General features: G+C 36.5%; 1 protein-coding gene and 2 long non-coding RNA genes across 4 annotated transcripts in view; 2 read left to right on the forward strand and 1 right to left on the reverse strand.

Annotated features, from left to right (window-relative positions):
* The window catches only part of LOC128229165 (serine/threonine-protein kinase RIO2-like), a 106455-nt gene that overhangs the window by 25054 nt on the left and 64784 nt on the right, over nucleotides 1-16617 (forward strand). For both annotated transcript variants that reach the window (XM_052940889.1, XM_052940890.1), the window contains exons 3-5: nucleotides 6074-6187; nucleotides 6701-6755; nucleotides 10971-11091. In XM_052940889.1, coding sequence (XP_052796849.1) covers nucleotides 6074-6187; nucleotides 6701-6755; nucleotides 10971-11091 — 290 coding nt within the window. The remainder of the gene's footprint in view (nucleotides 1-6073; nucleotides 6188-6700; nucleotides 6756-10970; nucleotides 11092-16617) is intronic.
* Nucleotides 913-2156, reverse strand: LOC128229166 (uncharacterized). Its single transcript, XR_008260042.1, has 3 exons — nucleotides 2064-2156; nucleotides 1498-1594; nucleotides 913-1165 (listed from the first exon to the last, which is right to left on the reverse strand). It is a non-coding gene; the product is annotated as an uncharacterized LOC128229166 (long non-coding RNA).
* Nucleotides 2084-3641, forward strand: LOC128229167 (uncharacterized). The gene is made up of 2 exons (XR_008260043.1): nucleotides 2084-2223; nucleotides 2914-3641. It is a non-coding gene; the product is annotated as an uncharacterized LOC128229167 (long non-coding RNA).

A 16617-nucleotide genomic window follows, 5' to 3' on the forward strand; every position in this document is an offset into this window, starting at 1 on the left:
TATTAAAGACCAATGAACATTTCTTATGTTTTGTGTTTGACATTTATGCCTAAAACATCAAGCAATAAGGTACCATATGACATAAGGCACCTTATAGCATGCAGTTTTATCTGATTATTCCAACTGAGGTTTATGCAACAAGGTACTATTTGCCATATGGCTCCTTTTCACATTATTTGTTTTACCTTATCACTTTAAGTACCATCGCAGGCTAAAAACGTTTTTAAATATAACATAAGAAGCAGACGAAAAATGTTTTACCTTATCACTTTAAGTTCCATCGCAGGCCCCTTATGAAAATCGCGAGCTAGAAGACGAGCTTGTCAAGGGATCGTACGATCAACTTCCCAATCTAGTTCGCGAGCAAGCGCGCCCGAGCTTTAAGCTATTATGGGCCGTAATTGAAACAAATACCAGCTCGTACGTGTTCGTTTAAGCTCGTACACGCTCAAAATTAAGATAGTACAAGCTTTAAAACAAGATCGTACAAGCTCGTCACGAGCAGCTTTACAGGCTTGTATGAGCAATTTTACGAGCTTGACAAGCATGTTACATTTCACGTCGCGAGCTTGTACAAGCTCGTCATGGGCAGCTTTACGAGCTTGTATGAGCAATATTACGAGCTTGATAAGCTCGTTACAATTCACTTTGCGAGCTTGTGCAAGCCTATCTGAAGTTTAAATAAGAGGACCCTTATTCACCTAACCTTATTCTAGCCCCTGGCGTGTGCTTTTAAAGAAAAACAAACTATTCATGAATGACAATTTGGACAAATCATGTTCATGAACTCCCACTTAGTTAATGAACTTGACAGTTCATGAACATAATTTTTTCAAAATGTCATTCATGAACTAAGTTCATGAATAGTTAATGTTATTCGCAACAGGGTAATAATTTCATCATTACTACACGTCCATTTATAACAGTTTTAATTTTTTATGACACTTGACACAATTAGAAAGGAGTCATTGAATTGCTCATTGCAGTCCTTGACATTTACATCTAGTCTCTGTAGACAGGTCCATTTTCCTTAAATACACTTGATAAGGAAACGAATCTGCGAAAAACTTTTTTGCAGTCATTCTTCTCGTGCTTGTTTTTGTTGAAGTGTTCTCTCCTTAACTCTGGAAGCTTTTGTCTGAGACTTTGACATCCATCTTCCAACCTGAAAAATATTTCTTTTTTTATTTGTACTGCCAATATTTTCCAATAACTAACGGCCAGTTGGTTATCAAATCAGTGCGAATTAAGATTTCAAATAAAATAGACGAAACAACATTTCAGACACTAAACCATAATTTGCTTGCATAGTGGTTTTTTAAAAGGTCAAGGGTCAGCAGTGATGCAAAAGCCCATTGAAGGACCAAACTTTAAAATGTTAAAAAAAATCAATTTCTACTTAGTTTTGAGGTTCAATATTTCACTAGCATGATTCATACCCATTTATCCATTGCAACATGGAAATCTTACCATGTGCTTTAAAAATAGTCTACTCACTGATGGATTTGGCAATTTGCAGCTTTGAATGTTTTTCTCCTTCCCTGGTTGATTCTTTTGTGGACTGATGATTTCTTTGTTAGCTCACTTAGGCCGGCTAAAATAGACGAAACAACATTTCAGACACTTAACTATAACTTACTACACCAAAACATGTTGCCAATAATAGATGTTTCACTCCCCTAAAAGATCGTTCCTCAAAACTATATAAGGACTTTTTAAACGTTTTAGTTTTTGACCTTCCCACCCACTTTTGCATCGCTGCCGGACATTTATGGCAATTGATTCTTTTTTTAGACAAAAATAGCCTACTTACATTAAGTAACAAATATAATAGCTGTTAAAATATATAACAATGAAGTATTAGCTGTACGCTAGTCACAAACATTCATTTAACTGTGTTTCTACAAAAACGTATTTCGTACGTTTGTCGCGAAAATGTATTACAACAAAACATATTTGTTCATTACTTTAAAATGTTGCTATGTTATTTTAAACAATAATGTTAGAGTAAAAGATCCTTATAAATGTAATTAAATTATACCCCAAACTTTGCTTGAACTTACCTTTAATAAACGAAACAACACTTCAGTTTATTTGGCGCATTATTTCGACAAACATTTTCGACTTTCCAATAGACCATAATCCTTTGCGGTCCAGGGTGACTTCCGGTTTATTTCCGGGTTATAACGAAGTACAATAACAGCAGACTAATTATCATTCCAGGTTTGTTATAATTTATTTATTTATATTAGATTTGTCATTTTAATGAATTTATATTACATTATTGTGATATTATTTGAATGACATTTGTTATTTGAGCTATAAATCGCTTGACTGTTTACCTGGACACTTAGTTCTGGTGGGTGGGGTAGATGGTTCAGAAAAGACTGCGGTACTTTTCTTATTGGAGTATTATTAACAACAAATAATTCTCATCTATTCTAAAAATATTTGTTTGAAAATCAATACAAATAATACATTAGTCTGTTTTACTTGAAAATCAATACAAATAATACATTAGTCTGTTTTACTATCTGACCATCAAAATCTATTATAAGGAATCTGTATGTACATGACCAGGTATAACTAATAAGTCTTATGAATGAACATATATAAATCCTCATCAATATAAGGTATGATATTTATAATGCTTTGTGTATTTTATTACTATGTAATAAACATTTTACTTAGAAAGAGCAATTATGTCATGCTGTCACCTGTATAGTCTTCTGAATAATTTGTTACTAGTTAGTTATGTTTAAATATTATGATGGCCACAGGACTAGTCACATACACCCAGGCCTGCACTTAAATTGTCCAGATTGTCTTAAACCCCATCCATAAATAAGTCTGAGAGTTATTTACTTTTTTTTATAAAAAATATACTTTTATGTTCCATTCCTTTCTTTACAGATATTATTCAAATATGCTGATGTTATCTTCTGAGATCATTGCTTTCAATGAAGAACATCACTACAATTGGTTGGACTGCTAGATTGGTAGCAACGTGATGGACAGCTAGTGCCTGTTGAAACACTAATGTTGGTTGGGCATCTATTGCTTACTGGGCCGCTATATTGGATGGACCATACGTGTTGATTGAACAATTATAAATGGTTGGACCGGAAGTGTTGGTTGGACCACCAGTGTTGTTTGGACTGCTTGTTGGACAGAATGTGTGATGGACAACTAGTGTTATTTGAATCACTGTTGGATAGACAGTTATTGTTGTTTGGACAGCTATAATCAGTTGATTTACAAGTTTTGGTTGAACAATATTTAATGGAAGCACATTTTAAGTGTTGGTTGGACTGCATTTAATGGATGGATATCTCAGACTACTTGTGCCTGATTTGACCAAAATGAAGTGATGAAGTGATGATTGAACTGCTACTGTAGGTTGTCAGGTCATATTGGTTGGATTCCCATTGCTAGTACTTGTTGGATCTTTTTGTTGGTTAAATTAACTGTTGTTTTTTGAGTGTTATTATTAATGATATTCATACATGTATAATATGTTTAATATGTGCTTAGTATTCAACACTTATGATGATGATTATTATTATAAGAGATATTATTATTCAGTAATCATAAATAATTATAAATATATATAATTAAATAAAAAAAATTATGTCCTTGTACTTAAGTTATGTTTTACATTTACAATGTGCATCAATGTGACATTTGGTGATTTTTCTGATATTTTATGGACTTAGTCTTTTTTCAGAGTTTGTTAAAATTTCTAAGTTCTCATAGCTTGCTCCATTTAATATAATTTGTGGTCCAAGCTCGTGCAAGCTCGTAAAGATAGCAAGCTCGCACGAGCTTGCTCTTGTCAAAACCTTGCGCGATCTCATACAAGCTTGTACGAGCAAGCAACAGGGGAAATTAAGATTGTGCAAGGTCGTAACGAGCTTGTCGCGAGCTCGTACGATCTTATTGAAAGAGCGTTTTTTCATAAGGGGCTAAAAACGTTTTTAAATATAACATAAGAAGCAGACGAAAAATGCTGTCAATTCATGTTTTTATAGCTCAAATTTTGCTGACTATATAATGCAAATATTATTGATAGCGTTCTCCTTTCGATTCAATATTGAAATGGCTCAATGCGGTATTCTTGCTATGTTTAATACGGCATAAGACCAAACTGGAAACACGGTAGAAATTTAATCTGAAAGTCGGAGTAGCAACTTAACGGAAAATGAGAATAAACAGAAAATGAGAACAGAACAGAACAAAGTTTATTTCGTATAAAACAGTTCACATAATAAAGACAATGATATAAATCAAAGATGACCCTTGATAATTGATAAATTGAACATTCTGCACAAATACATGGCGATCAGTTATAAAAATTAACGAAAGCCTGAAAAGATAAAGAAAAAAATATAAATAAAAGTTTTCTTGTGTACATATCTCTACGTGATGGTGTTAGTGCTAATGTCATTCACAAACAATAACGTATTATAATCAATGAAGTACATTTAAATATGCAATTCTTTGAAACTATACATTATGAAAAAAGTGCAATTTACAATATGACAGGCAAGGGAACAACACTTAGTGTAACAGTTGAGCATTTCGATTTCTCAATTCAAACGCCTTGTACACAAAGATGGATAAGTTACGTTGTATATGTTTATTTTCTGACTGTAAAAGTTTGATAGCTTTTAACTCTGATATTGGTATTGTCGTAATTTATTCTTATAAACACTTCTAGCATTGACCAATTTTACTCTATTTTCATCATTACAACATTTTCTATATTATGTCAAATAATGTGAGTCGGATTGGCGAACCAACTGAGAAAATATCCGGCCTGGCAAACCGGATGATGCAGCAGGTAGAGGGACCCATGATGCTTTATTGCATGGAGTTTATAGATAGTGTTCTGTAACTATGACCGGTATTTGCTAATTTCACAATGTGTTTTTCTTTTGTACCAGATGTAAATTTCAGGGAAAATTGTTTACGATCATTATTGGGGTCAAATTATGGATTTTTGTTTTTGGGTGGGGACCCGCTCAACAAGCTCCCAGACCGATTGTGGTTCCAAAGTTTCAGAAGCCCTGATACAAATGTTTACATGTGTCATTTCAATGCCAGGCTACTGATTGACCAACTCTGCTTGGTCAGTGTGTCATAATGGTACAAATGTATACATATATTTGTTTCAGTGCCAGGCTACAGGTTGACCAACTCTGTCTGGTCAGTGGGTCATAATGATACAAATGTATACATATGTTTGTTTCAGTACAGAGTTGGTCATTTGGTCATAATGGTTCATATATTTACATGTGTTTGTTTCGATGCCAGGCTACAGGTTGACCAACACTGCCTGGTCAGTGGGTCATAATGATACAAATGTTTACATGTGCTTGTTACAGTGCCAGGCTACATCTTTACCAACTGCCTTGTCAGTGTGCCATGATGATACAATTGATTACATGTGTTTGTTTTGGTCCTAGGCTGCAGGTTGACCAACTGCCTGGTCATTGGGTCATAATGGTACAAATGTTTACATGTGTTTGTTTTAGTGCCAGGCTTCAAGTTGACCAACTGCCTGGTCAGTGGGTCATAACAGTTCAAATGTTTACATGACTTGTGTTTGTTTTGGTGCCAGGCTACAAGTTCACCAAATGCCTGGTCAGTGGGCCATAATTAAACAATTGTTTACATGTGTTTCAGTGCCAGGCTACAAGTTCACCAACTGCCTGGTCAGTGAGCCATAATGCTACAAATGTTTACATGTGCTTGTTTTGGTCCTAGGCTACAAGTTCACCAACTGCCTGGTCAAAGGGTCATAATGATACAATTGTTTACATGTGTTTGTTTTGGTCCTAGGCTGCAGGTTGACCAACTGCCTGGTCATTGTGTCATAATGATACAATTGTTTACATGTGCTGGTTTCAGTGCCAGGCTACAGGTTGACCAACTGCCTGCTCAGTGGGTCATAATAATACAATTGTTTACATGTGCTTGTTTCGGTGCAAGGCTACAAGTTCACCAACTGCCTGGTCAGTGGGTCATAATGATACAAATGTTTACTGTTGTTTACATGTGTTTGTTTCAGTGCCAGGCTACAGGTTGACCAACTCTGGTTATGACTACCTTGCTCTGAAGACCCTCACATCCCGTGGAGTTATACAGTTTGTAGGCAACCAGATTGGAGTCGGCAAAGAGTCAGGTTAGACTTTTGGATAGAAAAACTTTCAACTTTACTACATGTATCTTGAGTTTTTCAGTCTTTGAGCCTAGCCAAAATGATGCTCCATTGGCCAGCTTAGGTTAGTTTCCTCAAAGATTTTGACATTCTCAACATTAAACTACACACAGCAGAACTTTACTTACCTTTGCTGTACAGTAATTATTGCCGTCATGAATATTATTTGATGATGATCAGAATCATGTGACTGCATTAGAAATCAGGAACTAATTCCAAACCTATTAAAACTTCAAAACATTCATTTATTTGTGAGATTTAAACAAAATAGTTCTCAAATGAGATGAAATCAATTTCTTAAAAAGTGAAAAATGAAATAAAAAGAAATAACAGTTTTTTTCCATACAAGGTGGCAGAGATCGTCTCTGCTCATCAAGGGAGATCACTGCATAGGATATTGACTCAACACAAGTATACACATTTGTTTGCCGTTCATGTACATTGTAAATTGTTTATCGACAGCTGTTGTGCTTTCAGATGTCTACATAGTTGCTGATGAAGATGAAAAACAGTGGGCAATGAAGCTGCATAGGTAATACTAAAATGTAGAAAATTTAGCATGCATTAGTTGACAGTTATTTTGAATCAACTTGATCATGTCATCTTGTTTTCTGTGCAAACATTTCCATACACTGTGTAAATAGTGCTTTACAAATTGACAATAACTTGTAAAATCATTTAAGAATAAAATTTTATTCCATTTTTAGCTCGACTATTTGAAGAATATGGAGAGCTATACTACTCACCCAAGCGTCGGCGTCGGCGTGACACCTTGGTTAAGGTTTTGCATGCAAGCACACATAGGTTAATATCTCAGCAACTAATTGAGGTATTGCATTGAGACTTTATACAGTGATACTCAACCTTCCAACCTACTTAATTAACCAAGTTAGAGCACTTTAATTTGCATTTAATGCAAAAAATGGGCCTTTATTATTCGACTTAGAAATTCTGGTTAAGGTTTTGCGTGCAAGCACACATAGGTTAATATCTCAGCAACTACTTGAGGTATTGCATTGAGACTTGATACAATGGTACACAACAATCCAACCCACTTAATTAACCAAGTAAGATAACTCTAGTTTGCATTTAATGTAAATAATTGCCCTTTATTATTCAACTAAGATATTTTGATTAAGGTTTTGCGTGCAAGCACACAAAGGTTAATATCTCAACAACTACTTGAGGTATTGCATTAAGACTTTATACAATGGTACTCAACCATCCAACCTACTTAATTAACCAAGTTAGATAACTCTAGTTTGCATTATATTCAAAACATGGCCCCTTTTGTAGACATAGAAATTCTGGTTAAGGTTTTGCTTGTTACCATTTTTAAGTCAATACCTCAGCGAATACATCATGTATTGCATTGAAACTTTACACACATGCTCCCAACCATTTAACCTTCTTTAATCAAGTAAGATAACTCTATCTTTCATATTATATAATTTTTGCCCCTTTATTATGCGACTAAATTCTGGTTAAGGTCTTGCATGTTAGCACACATAGGATAATATCGCAGCAATTACTTGATGTATTGCATTGAGACTTTATACAATGGTATTCAACCACCCAACGTAATTGAATAACCATGTTAGATAACTGTATTTTGCAAATTAGATAACTGTATTTTGCAAATAATGGCCCTTTATTATTAGACTATTATTTCTGGTTAAAATGTTCCATGTAAATACATTTATGTTAATATCTCAGCACATCATGTATTGCATTGAAATCTAATTTAACAGTCAGGGTTCTCAAAATGTTTGAGTTGAACAGGCCAAATTGAACTTGTAACAGGCTTTCTAGGGGGGTCAGAGGTCATGCCACCCCCGGACTTTTTTTAAAACAAGAATGCAATTTCCTGCATTCTGAGCCATCTAGGGTACTGTTTTTCTAGGAGTTTTGAAGTGAACAACAATGCAAAATTTCGATAAAAATACTGTTTTGTACATAAGTTCACATACAATATACAGAAATGTCATACATAGCATACATTCAAAGAAAGACCTTGACAAGTCACTGTCAGTGTCTGTATCATCACTGACTAAGCCGTTTTGGATTGAAAATAGAAAAAAGAACACATTTCAGACCGATTTTTTCATTAACCATTTTCTTTTCCTGAAGTTTCCTGCAAACAAATCAAAATAAGAATCGATCAAATATATATAAACTGAAACGAGAAATATCATGCTAACTTATGCAACAGGTCTTTAATAAATGGATGAATACTCAATACTCAATGGTATTTAATTACTGTAATTCACCTTAGAGTTCGGACACTCTAATAATTCGGACGAGTGTAGGATGATATCCCCCCCCGGATGATTGCCCCCCCAGACATTAGCCCCTAGGACCATATCCCCCCCGGATGATAGCCCTCCCAGACAATAGCCCTCCCAGACAATAGCCCCCCTGCATATATATAAATGACTTTACATATATACACTCTTTTAAATTTGCATATTCATAAAACTCATAAAACATAAAAAAAATGCCATTTAGTGGTCCTTTTCTGGTTCTCTATACAGACTTGTGAATCAAGTGAATCAAGAGTTCAGCGAACAATAAGCAATACTACCCTGATAAGACAGATCATGTATGAGCCACCTGATCTGGGTCCACACTGTTTGCAAATGTCCCTATTACCATCAAACAGAATTTTAGTGTTGAAGGGTACAATGAAGGGTGGCCAATGTTGTGGGAATTAGTGTTACAAGTTCGATTTTGACTTGTAAAAATAGTCCTCACAATTTCGAGTCATTGAGGTTTGAGAATATCATACAAATTTAGGAAACTAAGAAATAACAAATAAAACAGTTGTTGATTAACTTTTATATAAATACTGATATATATCTATCACGCAATGCAATAAAAATCATTGTTTTGCAAATTTGCTTAAATAACTGGTTATAATATGCATTTTAATATTGGGGGGGATATCATCCGTTTTTTCACTAAGACGGGGGGGCTATCTTCCGGGAGGGTTATGGTCCTAGGGGCTAATGTCTGGGGGGGGGGGGGCAATCATCCGGGGGGGATATTATCCGTACCTCAATTCGGACACCCATAATTATTTTCAAAAATAATTTATTTTGCGTACCTACCTAATTTTTGAACACCCAAAGGACATCAATCATAACTTTCACAGTTACCAAGTTTCACAGAGAAAGATTATTGATTTTTATCTTTACAATGCCTGGCTAGATTACCTAACCATATACACCACTGTGACAAGTTAATTAGTTATGACCCATCATAAACGATTTATTGCCTGTAGAAAGAGGAAGTGTGAAATATTTATTGGAGGATTAAAGAAAGAACAAGGGCAATCAAGGGATTAGGAAAACAAAGACACGATATTTTTGTAAAACGATCTGCCTATAAACTTTGAAACTTGTACCACACTTTATAATATAGACTGTAAGAAGCAAGAATCGTACAGTTATACTTATTGAAACATCAATAAAAGTCAACACATTCAATGATATAGGTTGCTAATTAATGTGATGAATTAAAGTTTGAAATGAAATACTTAAGTTACAATCGAAAACACCACTCAGACACATTAATCCTGCATAACTATGTCCATGCACTCCACAAGATCCTCGTGGGTATAACTGTGAGTTATGTGATGTCACACAATATGACTGTCTGATCTGAAGCCGATAGAATGTGTTTATTCATTTCAATGCATGAATAAAATGATGTTTAATGGGATTTTAATTAACTTGATGAAGGATTTACACTTATAGGCGTAATAAATAAGTTTATGACCATTGATAACTATGGATAAATTAATAAGTGGTAAAATGCAAACATGAAGAAAAAAGGCAGGTTTAAAATACATGTAGATAAAATTTAAAAATGGTAATTTTCTATGAATGCGGACAGCAATTTTTTTTTATTATTTAAAGGCGTCCGAACTCTAAGGTGAAATACGGTATTCATACTTACGGGTGGCTGTTTGTGGCTGAAAAAAAAGTCATCTATGTACTTTTTTTTGACATCGGCAATGTTTTCTTCTAACATGAAACCGTGCTTGGGCATGCGCGAATTACGGAGAATTCTTACCAATATGATTTCGAACCTGAAGACTCTTACATACGCCGAAGTAAGACTAGATAATCAGTATTAAATATGTCAGAAAAGAATGTGACTTTATGGTTTCTACAACAATTCTAACCAGCCGATTTCTGGTTTTAACCGGTCAAATAATTGCCGGCGGCCGGTTCATTTTGAGAACCCTGACAGTGATCCATGCATGTTTCGCCAAAACTTTTTAATCATTACACTAAAAAGCGGCGGAATAGTTGAGCGCGCTGTCTCTGTGACAGTTCTTGTTCTAATGCTTGTCTGGTGATCTATAGATCAAGGATTGTTGTTCTGACAGATACATAACAATAAATTACATCATATTAAGGCTGTGTTATTATAGTCTAATCTACATCTGGCCCAAATTTTTCAAAATATCTTGAGCATAATGGTTTAAGTCTGTCTTTTCATTTAACCAAATTACTTGCTTAAAATTGATTTTTCAAATCAATAAAGGTTTATCATGATTAACTTAAATTTCCTTTTATAAGTCTTTTAATATGATAATGATATCATATTCTATCAGTTGATATATGTTTTGTTTGCATAAAAAGCACTACTAGAAAGTTTACTTCCCTGATAAGTGCTAAACACAGAACAATTATATTTTCTCTAAAATCTAACTACCAACTAATTATTAACCCTACAGACTAGGTCGCACATCATTCCGCCAGCTGAAAAACAAGCGGGATTACCACAAACATCGAAGTAAGGTGTCCTGGCTCTATCTGTCACGTCTTGCTTCTATGAAGGAGTATGCTTTCATGAAGGTAATATAGTTTTTTGGTTTAACAGTTAAGTTCACCTAAATGCTTTTATCATGTACCGGGTAGCCTGTGTAGCCTGGCAGACAAGGATTATCATGGTGTCCCGGTTGTTTTATAAAAAAAAATCACGGCCTGTGGGTTCCAAAAGACAAGTCATGCCAATATAGCTAAAAATATATGTTGTCTTATCTTATTGATGCATGTACTATACAGTACTAAAGCTGGTCTTGTAAACAGGGGGGAGAATCGAGCTTAACCTTAGCATTCAAACAAGATGGCGGCGCCCATGTAAAAGGTGAGTTTTTTGGCGATTTAAAATTTTGGAAGCCAGTTTAAACACTGGCATATTGTGAAAAACCTGCTAGAGAAAATTCCACACCCATTGGTACTTGGATCTCCATGAATCATGCTGTAGTTTTGTCAAACATTCGGACATCGGCATCGACTCGAGAGGAAAACGAACTAAAAGGCACGGCTAAGGTTAGGATCCCTCGATAATATTGGCCTGTTTTGACGATTAGCAACACTATTCATGATTGTTGTGTCAAGTTGGTACAATATAAATGTGTATTGATCAAAAGTTATCCGTCTAGAAACCGGTAATGACGTATTTGCTTCAAAATTAGTATTTATGCACAATGCTAAGGAGCAGTGCACGCAAATAAGTGGCTAAGGTTAGGTGCCATTTATTGAGAGAGGCGTTCATTACCTACGGTAATTTTGTTTCGTGTTTGTATCTGTTCTTTCTGAGAGATTAATGGTTTTCGTAACACTGTGCGACATCATCATTATCCAGATGAGGTATTTTGAAACTGCCAAATCTGATTTCGCTGTGTTTTCATCTAGATACAGTTGAGAAAAAAAACTACAGTGACGCGATGTTGTGGATGAAAATCGTCTATTTTGTAGTTTTTGGTGTACCTGTTTAAATTTGAGGATGCATTAAAACAATTAATAAAGAAATATTCACATTCATATTTAATCAATCGTTACCAGAAGCGAAACTGATTGCACTTAATTAGTACTTAAATTGTCAACGGTAGATCGGTCTTGTCAAAAATGTTGACAAAAGATTGTAATGATGATCAAGGTTTAAAGTAGATAAATGATGTTTCCGGTACACTCGTAATTGAAAATAATGTCTGTACGTCAACGCAAACATGGCTAACGCTATGGCTAAATAGCGTTAGCCATGTTTGCGTTGACGTACAGCAAGACTGTCTTAAATCACAAGATCTAAACAATAGAGTAGTATCATGTCAGGAGAAACTAGGGTTTAGTGACACAACAAACATAACAGTTCTAGATCGGACCTATTTAACAACCTGTAAAGTATTCGTCCTATGCCTGCAACCGTTTAAACTATGTTTGATCGAGCCAGACATTATTTTCAAATACGAGTATACAGGAAACATCATTCATCTACTTTAAACCTTTACCATCTACCGTTGACAATTTAAGTACTAATTAAGTGCAATCAGTTTCGCTTCTGGTAACGATTGATTAAATATGAATGTGAATATTTCTTTATTAATTGTTTTAATGCATCCTCAAATTTAAACAGGTACACCAAAAACTACAAAATAGACGATTTTCATCCACAACATCGCGTCACTGTAGTTTTTTTTCTCAACTGTATCTAGATGAAAACACAGCGAAATCAGATTTGGCAGTTTCAAAATACCTCATCTGGATAATGATGATGTCGCACAGTGTTACGGAAACCATTAATCTCTCAGAAAGAACAGATACAAACACGAAACAAAATTACTGTAGGTAATGAACGCCTCTCTCAATAAATGGCACCTAACCTTAGCCACTTATTTGCGTGCACTGCTCCTTAGCATTGTGCATAAATACTAATTTTGAAGCAAATACGTCATTACCGGTTTCTAGACGGATAACTTTTGATCAATACACATTTATATTGTACCAACTTGACACAACACTCATGAATAGTGTTGCTAATCGTCAAAACAGGCCAATATTATCGAGGGATCCTAACCTTAGCCGTGCCTTTTAGTTCGTTTTCCTCTCGAGTCGATGCCGATGTCCGAATGTTTGACAAAACTACAGCATGTTTCATGGAGATCCAAGTACCAATGGGTGTGGAATTTTCTCTAGCAGGTTTTTCACAATATGCCAGTGTTTAAACTGGCTTCCAAAATTTTAAATCGCCGAAAAACTCACCTTTTACATGGGCGCCGCCATCTTGTTTGAATGCTAAGGTTAAGCTCGATTCTCCCCCCTGGTAAATATCTTGTTTATTATGCCCCCCTTCGAAGAAGAGGGGTATATTGCTTTGCACAGGCATGTCAGTATGTCGGTCGGTCGGTCGGTCGGTCCGTCGGTAGACCAAAGCTTGTCCGAGTAATAACTCAACAATTCCTGGACGTATGGTCATCAAACTTCACATGAAGGTTGGGCCTGACCAGTAGATGACCCCTATTGATTTTGGGGGTCATCGGGTCAAAGGTCAAGGTCACAGTGACCTTTAATGGTAAAATAATTTTAAAGCTTGTCCGAGTGATAACTCAACAATGCCTGCACCAATGGCCCTCAAACTTGACATGGAGGTTGGGCCTGACCAGTAGATGACCCCTATTATTTTGGGGGGTCATCAGGCCAAAGGTCAAGGTCACAGTGACCTTGAATGGTAAAAGGTCGTCCGAGTGATAACTTGACAATGCCTGCACCCATGGCCCTCAAACTTGACTTGGAGGTTGGGCCTGACCAGTAGCTGACCCCTATTGTTTTTGGGGCTCATCGGGTCAAAGGTCAAGTTCACAGTGACCTTGAATGGTAAAAGGTTGTCCGAGTGATAACTCAACAATGCCGGCACCTATGGCCCTCATAATTGAATTGGAGGTTGGGCCTGACCAGGAGATGACCCCTATTGTTTTTGGGGGTCATCGGGTCAAAGGTTAAGGTCACAGTGACCTTGAATGGTTAAAGGTTGTCCGAGTGATAATTCGACAATGCCTGCACCCATGGCCCTCATAATTGAATTGGAGGTTGGGCCTGACCAGTAGAAGACCCCTATTGTTTTGGGGGGTCATCGGGCCAAAGGTTAAGGTCACAGTCACCTTGAATGGTTAACGGTTTTCCTTGTGATTACTTGACAATGCCTGCACCCATGGCCCTCAAACTTGACTTGTAATTGGGCCTGACCAGTACATGACCCCTTTTGTTTTTGGGGGTCATCTGGCCAAAGGTCAAGGTCACAGTCACCTTGAATGGTAAAAGGTTGTCCGAGTGATAACTCGACAATGCCTGCACCCATGGCCCTCAAACTTGACTTGGAGAATTGGCCTGACCAGGAGATGACCCCTATGGTTTTGGGGTCATCTGGCCAAAGGTCAAGTTCACAGTGACCTGGAATGGTAAAAGGTTGTCCGAGTGATAACTCGACAATGCCTGCACCCATGGCCCTCAAACTTGACTTGGAGGTTGGGCCTGGCCAGAAGATGGTCCCTATTGATTTTAGGGGTCATTGGGCTAAAGGTCAAGGTCACAGTGACCTTGAATGATAAAAGGTTGTCCGAGTGATAACTCAACAATGCCTGCACCCATGGCCCTCAAACTCGACATTGAGGTTGGGCCTGACCAGTAGATTACCCCTATTGATTTTAGGGGTCAAAGGTCAAGGTCACAGTGACCTTGAAAGTGACCTCGACAATTCCTGGACCTATGGTCATCAAACTTGACATGAAGGTTGGGCCTGCCCAGTAGATGACCCCTATCGACTTTGGGGGTCATCAGGCCAAGGTCAATGTCACAGTAACCTTTAACGCAAAAAAGTTAACAAATCTTCTCCCACTGATATCTCAACAATGCCTGAACCTATGATCATTAAACTTGACATGGATGTTAAGCCTGACCAGTAGATCACCCTTATTGATTTTAGGATTCATAGAGCCAAATGTCAAGGTCACAGTGATCTTGAATGGTAAAAGGTTGTCAGAGAGATAACTCAACAATGCCTGAACCCATGGCCTTCAAACTTGACTTGGAGTTGCATCTGACTTGTAGATGACCCCTTATGATTTAAGGGGTCATCAGGTCAAAGGTCAAGGTCACAGTGACCTTGAACGAAAAATACTTGTCTTGTGATAACTTGACAATGCCTGCACCCATGGCCCTCAAACTTGACATTTAGGTTTCTGGTGACCAGCTGATGACTCTGGATTTTGAGTTCATAGAGTCAAAGGTCATGGTCATAACACACTCTATCCTCACACTTTAATGGTCATAATCTGAAAACTGCCTTAATGGCAACAAATCAGCTGTCATTTCGGTCCATGCATATTTCATTCAATTATCCATATAATCCTGACAACATGGCGCTCAGGGGGGGCATAATGTTTGACAAACATCTCTTGTTTTTAAAGGGGCTATACACCGTATGATGAAATAGCGAAAAAAAGAAAAGAAAATTGTCGAGAACTGATATAAACTTATCAATGTGTACAATGCATTGAAACTAACTAACTGAATACCACATAGTTTTTCGCACTTTTTTCGTATTTTCCATTAAAAAAGATTACTAGGTATGTTGTATACCTAGTAGAATTAATTCTTATGCGTGATTGGCTAGTCGATGTTATCATGTGATATTACCAAGTTAGTTATATAGCTTAAATATTCCAATGGTTCGAGTAAGCCTTCGTAGCACAGTGGATACAACACTGGACTGCAATTTTGGCGACACCGGTTCGAACCCGGTCTCTGACTCGATTTTTTTTTACATTTTTTTTTTTCTTTACAATTATGATATCAAAGAGTAAAACATTTTATTAAGTAATTGTCCTGAGATTCGTAACAGAAAAAAACTTTTTTGTGCCAATCTGGTGTCAAGTCCCTTTAAAGAAATATATTTCTTTTTTATGCATTAATGGAAACTGTGAAACAAATGAAAATATTTTGAAATTTTGTTAAATGCTGCTTTCAAGAGGTTGCAGCCGTTAGAAGGCAGTAAATCGCACCAAGAAAAATAATCACTTCTATGACATTTCTTCCCCAATCTGTACAAGCTTAGCAGCGGTGCTTACTTCTGAATTTGATTGCCAGTCATTTTGCTGAAGCAACCCATAAATTGGAAAAATGATGGGTTCTCCCGATTTTAGCTCTTCTGAAAACAAGTTATTTTGGAAGTCTTGTTGTTGGGTGTGGCTGGCAACATGTAAAAACTTGGAACGTTGGCCATAAATAAAATATAATTATCCATGTGATGCTGAATGCATATGTTGTTGGAGACATTGCACAAGCAAAACCCATAACTTTGGCATTCAGACATCGCGAAGGACAAGACTGGACACTTATTTTCGAAGCTTTTAGTTCTTTGTCCATAAAGATTTTGGCAAATTTAAAATCAGACTCGCTCAAATTTTATCCAACATGTCTGGTTTTTGTGTACTCGGGGCTAATCCCCAATTGTGACTGAATAAAAGATGTAAGCTTGCAGCGCTATTGTTGACATAAGGCCAAATATTATCTGTGGAAATTTCCGAATTAATACCTGAAGGTCCG

Source organism: Mya arenaria, chromosome 3 (assembly GCF_026914265.1).
Source record: "Mya arenaria isolate MELC-2E11 chromosome 3, ASM2691426v1".
NCBI classification, from domain to species: domain Eukaryota; kingdom Metazoa; phylum Mollusca; class Bivalvia; order Myida; family Myidae; genus Mya; species Mya arenaria.